General features: G+C 48.4%; 1 protein-coding gene across 1 annotated transcript; it reads right to left on the minus strand.

The window, feature by feature from the left end:
- Nucleotides 1–1,199: 1,199 nt before the first annotated feature.
- LOC144179999 (sodium-dependent acetylcholine transporter-like) lies at nt 1,200–9,367 on the minus strand. Its single transcript, XM_077708411.1, has 4 exons — nt 9,244–9,367; nt 7,470–7,601; nt 6,363–6,532; nt 1,200–1,382 (listed from the first exon to the last, which is right to left on the minus strand). The coding sequence occupies exons 1-4, from the start codon at nt 9,365–9,367 to the stop codon at nt 1,200–1,202; spliced, it is 609 nt and encodes a 202-aa protein (XP_077564537.1).
- Nucleotides 9,368–11,499: the final 2,132 nt, after the last annotated feature.

The raw sequence follows: 11,499 nt of genomic DNA on the forward strand, positions 1-11,499 counted from the left end.
AGCTGCCTGCTGCCGTACTGAACATATAGCTTCGTGGAAACCGTGATGTCAAAAATCGCTTTGAGGAGGAGTTTTGATCATCTACTTAACTGACTTTTAGGGGGAAAATTCTCATTGCGACAATAACTAGAGAACCAGCAGCTCATGGCCATTGAACAAGCAGAATAGAATGCCGCTAAAAATAGTTCGGAACTGCCTGCACCGCGACGATTCCGAAAATTCCCCAAAGGGTGCCAATTATGGTAGCAGCCATAAAAGGCTGTTATTTTCTCATCCTACATGGTCACGCTTTTGTTAACTGGAAACCAGTTGCGCCGGCACCACATCCCTTCCTTGAAATGTTTAACAGTGTGCCCCCGTTATACCGTAATGACATTGATGGTGATGCCGACAGATACCTAACTTACCAGAGCCTTCTTCGCATTAGGGCACGGTGGAAGTTATGCATGGATCTCGCCACTATTATCTGAACGAAAAGGGAGGATAAGACCGAAACATTACACGACGAGGCCATTGCACCATAACGGTTCGTGTGCCACGCGTGCGTACGTAGTGGCATGCGGTGTTAGCGAGCCCATTCGTGGCCGGAAAAATCGGACCGAGAGAGCTGTGTTCGCCATCGGATGCTCGTCCTTTTTGTTTGCCCTTTAGATTCGCGGGTACGACTCTGGCGGCGCAGTTGACTAGCTCGGCAGTAAAGATTCCTTGCTATCTTGATGGCTAGAAACGTTACATGAAGCATGCCATACGGCAACACCGGAAGTAGCTAGAAGTTTTTCATATTATGCCGCTTCTATATCTTGTACTGCAGGGCACTAAAGCTTCACGTTGGGGTTTGTTGAGTATAGATTTTGGCTAGATCAAAAGCAGTGAAAAAACGAGGACAGCGCTGCGCTCTTGTTTGTTACTTCATACGTCCTTGTCTTTGGAGAGCTTCTGAACCAGTCAAAATTGCAACTGCGTGGTTCTGATGTATTTGGAAGGTGAAAATGTCGGGCTTCACGTTTCCTGACAACAAAAATAGCAGTTCCTTCAGCCCCGAGTCAGCAATAAAAAACCCATTACACTGATAAATTATTCGTTTGGCCACCGGTGTTTTTTCCCGGGCTGGCGGTAGAACCGTCCTGTAACGTTCAAGGCGCTTCGACAAAACAAACGGCTTGAAATGTTTGTGTGCTTTGCCTAATGATTGGCACCGCTCACTTGAAGAAAGCCTTGGTGGCGCTCTCGGAGCCGTTGATGCAGTCGACCCCGCTGAGGTTGTTGTAGACGTGCTCAGGGACAAACACCGTTGACTTCCCGTCGGTTACTGGCACACCCTCCATTACGCGCGAGTTCCGGTAGCGCTCCATCATCTGCTCGTAGATGCTGCTACAGAGAACCTGCGACAAAAGCCGAGCATGACGGCCATGCAGTTTGCATTTCTGCACATGCCGAAGATGTCGGTCGGCTGCGAGAAGCCGTTTTGGGGCAGCCTACAAAATGATCTAAACCGCAATAAAAAGACATTAAAGTGCACAAATATGTTTTCCTTTTTCGACAGTGGCATGAATATAGTAGTGGCGTGAATACCCTGCCCCACGCTGCTGAGGCGACATTGAAACACTTTCTAGGGACGTGTCCAGGGCTCCAACCATCCCAATCTCGACAAATGGGGGCCACTGGACATCGCCCAGGCAGCCCTCTTGATATTCATCAATGGACGCACGGCTCCCTCTACAACAAACTGTTGGAATTCATTTCCGAAACTTGACTCTATAGTTTCCTTTAGTGCATCGCTAAATTGTGTTCTTTTTTTGTACCTTTCTGTGTCGCCCCTCTGTCCTGTTTTTTTCTATGGTTCCTCTGTTACTTATGCCCTGTGGCGAAATGGCGCAATAAAAAAATACTACGCGTGGTCGCGGACGTTGCATTCCAGGTAGCAACATTCCTATTGCTTCGTTGGTGTGATACGCGCTGTTCATGCGTAGTAGCACGCACTCTTTTGAGTCACAGAAAAATGGAAGAGAAACAATAGGGAAATGAGAGTCAGTCGTCTTGATGTGTTTCTTGACACGCAGTGTAGCGTTCACAATCTAACGAAAGGTGAAGAAGCTATGAAATTAGTTGCCTTTCAGCCAAAACCTGAAGTTGTTCAGCCTGTAGTGTTCCCTTGCGAACTTGTTTTCTTGTACAGCCGTCGACATTTATACAGAGTGTTGGGTGCAGTTACAGACAAGTGTTGGGTTGGTAGGGGGATTCGTAGGAAAGGCAAAGTGGGAAGAGAAATTTTGCCTATTTACGGTGTCAGCCACCTGCAGGCAACACTACATTTCCTGGGAGCCGTAGGTGTCGTCGCATCGTGTGGATTACCGCAAAAACTGTCACTAACAACTAGTGCCGCGTAATCCAATGTGCAATAAACCAGACCAGCCACCGAAGCCATTGACAGCAAAGTTATAAAAACTGCGGTGATCCAGAAACGACTTTAGAGTCGTTCCTGGATCCCAAGAGGCCTAGTAAGGGGTCGGAACACAGCGGCAACCATGGAAAAGCAAAGGTGCACCGACTAACCTGCGGGAATTTACCCTCCGTGTGAACTCGGAACCCCTTACTAGTTGTGACGACGGCAGAACTATGTCAAGCGCACCGGAAGGCTTCCGCCCACGCAAGCCCTTTTCACATTCGTGCTGCCCATGTAAGTTCCTGCGGCAGGACGCTGTTCACACCAATTTACAGCCGACTTGTCTATGGCAATATTCGCGCGGATTTTTCCTCTTCGCTGCAAAAAACCACCCTGCGCCCTCTATGAGGTGCCAAAACAACACAGTAAGGCATGGTGCTGACATCTGGCGTAGTAAGGCGGAAGCCAAGACACCACTCAATACACCGCCCTTTAGAAGGAGCCGGAACAAGCGGTGCTGACGCCTGGCGTGACACAACGGAAGCTAAAATCCACCTACATCCACAGTGTTCCGCACTCAATGCCATCTATCAGGCCTTCGGCTACCTCGAGGAAAGAGCAGGCGTTTTACGAAGCCGCAGCGAACGTAAACGCGAGTGCGATCGGGAGCTGGAGGCGGCGGGCGGCTAGTAGAAACAAAGATCCTTTCCAACAGTGTGCCCGTAAGCGGAGGGCCCGGCAGGAAAACGAAACCTCGAAGCAGCAAATGTGGCGAAGCGACGCACGCACGACGCCTTAAATTGTACCAGCACGAGTGCTGGTATGCGTGATTGAAGGGACGCTTTCGGGGCAGAAATTTCGTATTCAGTAGTGCGGTGCGGGACTGCCTGTGTTTGGAGAGCGATTTGCTGGTAATCGGTGACGTTGAAGATGTCGCGAAGCGTCAACGTGCAATGGACGTGTTGCTGATTGCCATTCCTGAAAAGTCTGCCGTGGCGACGTTCGAAGTGTGTAGGGCGCGGAAAGATTCCTCACTGTACGCTGGTGTGCTGGGTATGTGTGCAACACAGAATCACCCCTTGCCCCCCACCCCCCCTCCCCCCTAGACATACCCACACCTGTACTGAAATATTCGAAAGCCAACCTGAGATCTTCCGTCCAACCAATTCCTACCACCGAGCCCTTTTTCAGATGTGAGCCATGGGGCACACACCCTGTGTAGCTCGAAGTAATGAACTATATATAGGACCTCTTTCGGTATTCCTTACCAATTTATGTACTGTATTTGCAAACTTCCTAATAACCTTCAAAACTCAAAAGCGCTCCATTGAGCCACAGTAATCATTAACATCAAGAGCGTGCCGGGACTAGATAAGTCCCTGCAACCTTGCCACTAAGCCGAGCAGTCCTTTGGACAAATGCTCCAAAATAAAATTTCAGTGCGCAGCACTTTCGCGCACGCTACTGTAGCTTGACGGCGCCGTTGTCTTCCTTACCGAGCCAACGAAGGGAGAGCTGAAGACAGGAACAAAACGGAGCAGGAAAGTGTGGCGTAAGCGTGAGGGGGAGGGTGGTTTGCCGATCCGTCGCTAGACGTTCCTCTGCGGCGACGCATGGCGAATGTGTGAGGGGGAGGCAGTGAGACATGCTGGGGGATAGCGAGGCGCTGCGAGATGACACCGCAGCAGGGCGTGTCGTCGTGCGCTTGGCGATGGCGCATTCACTTCCTTAGACGCAGATTGCGATCACTTCCCGAGGTGGAGCTCGCGCTGCGGACGCAGAAGCTTACAAGCACCGACTTTTGCGCTGGAGGTTCAAACACAATTTGCAACAACATGCTCGGCGGCGGCGACGCGCTGCCAGATGACGGCAGAGCAGGGCGCGCCGCTGTTCGTTCGCTTGCCCCACGATCACTTCCTGAGACGCAGCAGCTATGCGCCGAGACCAAGAAGACTGCAGTTCACCCTGAGCCCAAATGTCGCATTAGGGAGTGCAGTAACCGTCAGCCATTGTTTTTCTCTCTCTCCGTAGGACCACGGACTACCATTTTACACTCAGCTGCGCGAGTATGCGCCGGCCTGATGATGATGATCATGATCGTGAGCGGATGCGATAGGCTATTTGGCATTAATTTGCATTAACGTCTCACGAGGCGGGTTTAGTTGTTCCGACGCAAAGGAAAACGGGGGTGTGGATGGATAAACGTGTGGTGACATCGCCAAAGATGAAGAAAATGAAACGGGCAGAGCGAATTGTATCAAGGAGCCCAGCGCGCCTTCAGATCGTCGAAAAGCGAGAGATTGTGTGATTGTGGGGTTTAACGCGCCGACGCAACGCAGGCGATGAGGCGCGCCGTAGTGGAGGGCTCCGGATTAATTTTGACCACCTGGGGATCTTTAACGTGCGCCGAAATCTCGTACACACGGGCGTTTTTGCTTTTCGCCTCCATCAGAAAAGCGGCCGCCGCGGCCGGGAATCGAACCCGCGACCTTGTGCTCAGCAGCGCAACGCCTTAGCCACTGAGCCACCGCGGCGGGTCGAAAAGCGAGAGAAGGCGCCGCGGTATCTTCTGAAGCTTTCCTGTTAGCATCCTCGTCTCCGACATCAACAGGTTCCCAACGCGACTCCGATTCGTGACAGACATGCACGCAAAGGGGAAAACTGAAATGTTACCGAAAACAGCGAGAGAACTCAAGCACCAATGCATTCGCATTCACAACTACAGAAGAACTGCTGAGTGGCCGTGGCATTATTTTTCTTTTTTCGAAAATCAGTGCACGGATATGGTAACGCAAAGGCGATTGATAAATAGCATCTCATGCAAAAACTTCCTGGCCACCTAGGCACTCTATATGCGCTACATGCGAATTCGTGTTGAATTGTGGAACACTTACGTTAGGTATTGTGTGGGCTGACATGTCTCACCATTGGTGTTGACGTGGACGGTTCGGTGACCACGTCCGCATAAACAGAATCAATGAAATTTTTAGAACAAATGTTGCGTGCACGACGTTAATGACGGGGCTCGTGTACAGTAGTACGCGCGTGTTTTCTAAATATCGTCATCATCCTTAATTTTTATGGGCGCTTTCTTTCTTCCTCTTTGAATTACGATGACTTGGAGGCTTGGCAAATCGTCCTTGTTAACGCTACATGTATGCTATTTCCGTGAGCGTGCTTTGCTACTCGCTCAAGTGCAACTTTGTTATTGTCATGCTCAAAGTTTTCCTGTAGCACTGAGTGCATATCTGTAGCACACGTCCATGTGTCAAAGGCCAGACCAAATTCGTTGCGTGCACTTTTACCAAACTAGAGTAATCGAACTGTTACGTTCAATAGGTCCCGTACTCATCTCCAGTTATAGGGGACCACGTTTCGAACCCGACCCAGAGCGGAGGGTACCCAATTTTCTTTTCAACTCAAATGGCGTATACGTGCTTCCCTGAGAAATGTCGCGTCTTTCCCAGCATATATTGACCCGTTACTTACGACTCCGAATTTCCGACAAACATAGGTACGGTCTTAACAAGACTCTGGTGCGATTTAGTTGGTTCATGATCTAGAAACTTCAACAGCGTGAACTGACAGGACGAAAGACGAGAGGCACAAACGACACAAACGCAGCGCCCGTCTACGTCGTTTGTGTCTCTCGTCTTTCGTACTGTCAGTTCGCGCTGTTGAAGTTTTTAGATATGTACGGTCGTCCACACGCTTAGCTCGAACATGAGATTCAACTTTAACGTAGAATAACTCGGAAGCCTTGCCGAGAAACTTAAAACCGGTGTAAAGGACTTAAGAGACGCCTTAAATTTAAGAAAAATGCAACAGTTGGGACACAATTACCTTGCTCCGAGGCCGGAGGACAAGATAAGTGGTTAAAACGTTGCTCCATCTAAGACAGCGGACGACTGTACCTATTGCTGCTTTATTAAAGTCGCCCTCCTCGTCGCCCACTGTGCTTATACCGGTGAGCTCGTACCACGTTCTTCTTGGGCACGTAGCAGGCGTCCCCGGACCACGGTTGGCTGCAGTCCGCCCAAGCCAGTGGTGACCGAAACCAGTTGGCGAGGAAGACGGTCGAGTAGGAGCACTCGGTCGAGAACACTATTAGACCAAGCGTGAAGTAGAAGCTCATCGTGTAGCCCAGGCCTGGGAAATAGTGCAAAACCAGCACCTCGTAACGAGATTTGGACTGTTCTTGAAAAGACAATTCCTGCTTACGGAACTCTAACGACAATTAATCAGATGATTCTCCAACTAGTATTTGAGCACAGTGTCAACGCACACTGACAGTTTAACCAGCGGAGTCGTAACATATGAAGCAGAAAAGGCCGCTTGTGATTTTGTTGTACATTTTGCCAACTATCCGCTTTAACTGTCAGGCATAACGTCGGAAGTGTGAAAGCTCTTACAGTCTAATCAATATCATTCCGTGTAGAGTACCCAACATGACAGTCATGTATATGTCTGTTGTATGTTTGTGGGTCCACTGGAGTATGCAGCGGGGAGAGATAGGGAGGGCGGGCAAGGCCACTAACTAACAACAAGTGATGAATGCCGGTAACTATTCTGGTATCGCAAGCTGTGCACCACCCGTATGTGGCTGCTATGTGTAATATCACCATGACGATAAACGATTTAGCAATTTCACTGGAAAGAATTGGAAGACAATGGGAAAGTTTTGCAGAGTGTGGTATTGTCCTGATGGTTTTGGTTTTATTTTATTAAGCTAAATTATTTGCTTTTGCTTTTTTGTGTGTTGCTATTTTTTCTACCTTTTGCTCTTTCATATTAGATTGCAGCGTGTGAGTGCTGCATGACTCCATCGTACACCGAGCCACCAATACCTCTCCGTTTACTTATTTTTGCACAAGCTGAACCCGAACTTGAACCGTTATTTTTAAAGCGAAGCTTTAAACCTCTGCCAACCAAGGGTTCTGTCGCGACCGTCGGCGTCGACAGAGAACTCCAGCGAGCAAATAAAAGAAACTCTTCTAAATTGAACAAATTTGTATTTCTTCTGTATGCCCTTTCTAATAAACGGTATGTTTGGTTAATGGAGTACAAAAAAGAGGCAATTGCCCACCTCTCATGGCCGGGACAGTGTCGAAGATGCCAATGTTTCCTGACCCCGAGAACTGGCTCAGAGTGCTCTCCAGGTGCATGATGGGTATCACCGCGCTCACGGTGAACGTCACGTAAGCGAAAAGGAAGGGAACTGCGAATACGTCACAAGCGTTGGAGTGTGGCGAGAAATCTGTGCAGTGACAATCGTTTCTGTAAAAGGTGCTACAGCGCGAAATAAAACACGGACAGAGAAAGACGACGGGACCAGCGCTGACCGTCCCGTCGTCTGACGGGACGTCTTTCTCTGTCCGTGTTTTATTTCGCGCTGTAGCATCTTTTACAATGAACTACCAACTCGCCCAACAGTACACTTTACAATCTTTTCGTCGTGCTTTTCTAAACATCAAAATAGCGAGAGTTTTGAGGAAGAAAAACGTTCCTAAATGTTGTCAAAACGGGTAATAACTAAGGTGTTGTTTTCTCAGCTCTCTTTTCTCAACTATTTTGCCATGCTGGTCGGCATGAAAACGTCAGTGTAAACTGAGGAGTGTTCATATTTAGTGTCGCTATGGCTAAGACCAGAAGTTAATCTCGTTTCCCTTACACGTAGTCAGGTGACGCAGAATTGAGGTAAAGCAAACATGCTATAGCTTTAACGTTACTTGGTTGCGTTTGATTCTGTAGTGCATGGTTAGACTAACGCCTATATAGGACTGACTGGCAGTGCTGTGTCCGCGTCGCTCCCTCAGTCCTGTTGTTCTACTGCACTGTGCTTCAACGATGTCTGAGTACCAACTAGCCAATCAATCCACACTCGTTTTATAGGGCATGTCCGTTAAGACAGGACATGACGGTTACAGGGTATCCGCGACGTCGTGTACATTCCGACGTGCCTGACGGAAAAGACCACCCGTGTGCACAAGACGAAAGAGACGACTGGTCAGTCACTCCAAATATAAATCAGAATTTTCCATCCCATAGGTGTCCCATAATTTTCGATCAGGCTTCTTTATTGTTTAAACGCTTCGGCAGCATGCTAATTCCGTCTCATCGCCGAGTTTCCTGCGTCGCGACACGAGTCATCTCGTCTGGCCTATATCTTCGGTGTTGGTCTTCGCAGCACGCCGTCGCTTCTCGCACTGCTGTTCTGACCATTGCTCCTGGGTCGCAATCTCCTCTTCGGGTGTCCTAATTATTCGTGACCTCTACTTCACAACACGCACTCTACACAACCTAACTAGGTTCTTGAGGTACGACATCAGATGGTCGGTGGAAACCGGTTCATTTATTTTTTTCTCATACGCACATCTACCAATTACCGCGAAGTGCAAGGGGGCGCTGACAGTTGCTACAACCTGTTCATGGATTATACGTAACCCGACAACAATGCTTGTTTTTTACACGCATAACGCTGGTGGTTTATGACCCACGGGTACGAATCCTCTACGCAACCAAAGCTATGTGAAGCTTCTCTATAATAAGTATATTTAACTAATAAATCAAAGAGATATTTTGATTTCTTTCTCCGGCTGAATCACAAACTTGCCTACCCAGTTGTGGACACACAAAATCGGGTTTAGGCCAACCGCGTGAAAGCTCTCAATACCGGAAGCTTCCACTAGGCCTAGGCGGGAACAATTTGTTTGGCTTCCGCATTTCTGCGTACCCAGTCTCCCCCATTAGGAATAGTTCCAGTATTGTAACTAAGCGAATTCCTGACCTGTGCGAAGAAGCCGCTCAACTCTTTATAGGCTACAAAGCAGCGACGGGGGTGAACGAACGGACGCACGTACCCCCACCATAGAGCAGCAGCAGCCGAGGAAACTTGAATATGGCGTTTTTCCCGGCGACCACGACGGCGAAGGTGAGCAGCTGCTGCGTCAGGTTGTCGTAGCGTGGCCGCACGGCACGCTTCATTTTCCCACGCTGAATGGCATCAAGGAGCCCAGGAACATCAGCGTGCGCCTTCTCGTCTTCTCGTTCTTCTTCTGCGCCGGACCACTGATGATGATGGCCGACGTGAGCCCCTTCACGTCGACGATGATATTTATCCGCGAAAAAGATTATTCATGGGTAGGTATTTGGTGTTTACTGATCATAAAATTGCCTTCTCGAAACAAAGACACCCAAATCCATCCTGAAGAAAAAACTTTATGGCACCCCTAAGAGAGAAAACGCCATTCTGTTAATAATGTTTAGCGCACGAACGTACCTTTTATACCTGTACTTGTCGAAGTGTACAGGACTGATATGAAGATAACTGGAATTCCGATGGATATACCTTGACGGTAGAGATGGGTTCCGCGGTATTGTTGTTCAGGCAGCTGACAAAGTGTGACAAAACGAAAGAAGTGGATGTGTTACCCCTGGTCCCACAATTCCGCACCAGTCAACGTTTATTAGTTCGCATGTGCAGGGGTAAAACTAAAGGCCGAGGGCCCCGCTACAAAATGAATCCGTGAAACGAAAACCTCGCATATGCGCCACAGAAAGAGAACTGAAAGAAAACAAAATGCAAACACACTGCTGCGTTTTTCTTCCTCTTCTTCTCTCCTCTCGTCTACGTGTTATGTTGGCTGGTTTTCTTGAAAAATATTTAATTCACACCTCCCCGCATAGATATTTGGGTGTCTCACCGCTGAACATGAATCGAGTCCGACTAGCTCACTTATTCCGACTGATCTGTATTGTTTTCCTCGAGATCGCTGTCGTTCAGAAAACAAGTTCTCGCAGCAATAGTATTATTCCCTCCCCCCCCTCGAAAAAAATGTGATGAAGTTCACACTAACGCGTAAGGCTTGAAGGTAGCGAAGCTGTACGCAACCTTCACGACCATCACGACGGTTTAAGTCCCCCATTGCAACCGATTTGCATCTTCATCGCTGCCGCAACGACCTTTACTCCATCATTGTTGCTGTGAGCTTCCTTCATTTCTTGGAATGTGATTATCATTGGACATCATCTCGAAGGGGCTTATGCTTCTTCTTCTGGTGTCCCTATCGTTTCGAGTAAGTGTTGCTATGATTACGGTGAACGATGGAGTCTTTCTCGTTCCGAGCAAGTTTTGCAACCATCGCGTCGAGCGCTGGTGTTTTTCCCTTGGCCAATCTTAGCCAATATCTATAAGGGTTTATTCTTGGCTTGACAAACATGCGCCGAGGGCGCTGGGCGGTCGTCGCAAGGCAACGCACACACCAGCGCTGGGCATTTTCTTGGTTTTGTTAACTGCCGAGCGGTCGTTGTTGTTGTTCTTGTTGCTCCTCTTCTAGTGGCACATACCCACTTGGGGGATTCGCCAAGAAACGGGGTGGCTTTTGGGGGCTAAAACGCCCATCTCGTATCCATATATAATCAGCCTGTAGGAATCAGAGAAACGGTTACCGAATTATAAATAGACCTAGAGAAGAATCAGTGAATGATGCCATTTTTGGGAGAAAAGGCTAAATATTTTTGACCGGGTTAGCAGGACATGCGTCTGGTCTCCGATATGTACGCGTGAATGAATGGCCGCAATAATTCCTCTATGACAAAACCCCAGGGGTGTGGCCGCAAACTAAAGGAGCACAGGCATCAAGAGAGGAAGGCCAGTGCGTTGAACTGGTGCGGCTAGATGCCGTTTCCGAATGAAAGAAAAACCGCGGCAGTACAGGAAAAAGTCGCCGCTAGGCCCGCACTCACGTGCGCGCGCTCGGTAATTTCTTGGTATTTTTAATTGCACACGAAAAATAGGGCTTGCTAAACAGCTTCGCTTTTAAAAAACGGCCTTGTGAAAACAGTCCAGGTTCTAACGTCGAAGGACTGTCACGTTTCATTTATTTACCAGTTTTGCTGGCTCTTGAGAAAATAAAGAATATAGCTCTATTTTAAGAGTGAACTGTAGAAAAAAAAATAATTATGACACTCAAGTGCGCAGATTTGAATGTATAACCTAGTCATATTACCCATGATAGAGGGTTCGCTTACTATGAGCTGGGCAGTGGCGTGGGTCCCTATTCATAAAAGCGCTCCCGCGAAAGCCTGGGAAAATGCAATACCGTTATACAGCATAC

This window comes from Haemaphysalis longicornis, unplaced genomic scaffold (assembly GCF_048455015.1).
Source record: "Haemaphysalis longicornis isolate Haplotype H1 unplaced genomic scaffold, Haemaphysalis longicornis Haplotype H1 scaffold_4, whole genome shotgun sequence".
NCBI classification, from domain to species: Eukaryota; Metazoa; Arthropoda; class Arachnida; order Ixodida; family Ixodidae; genus Haemaphysalis; species Haemaphysalis longicornis.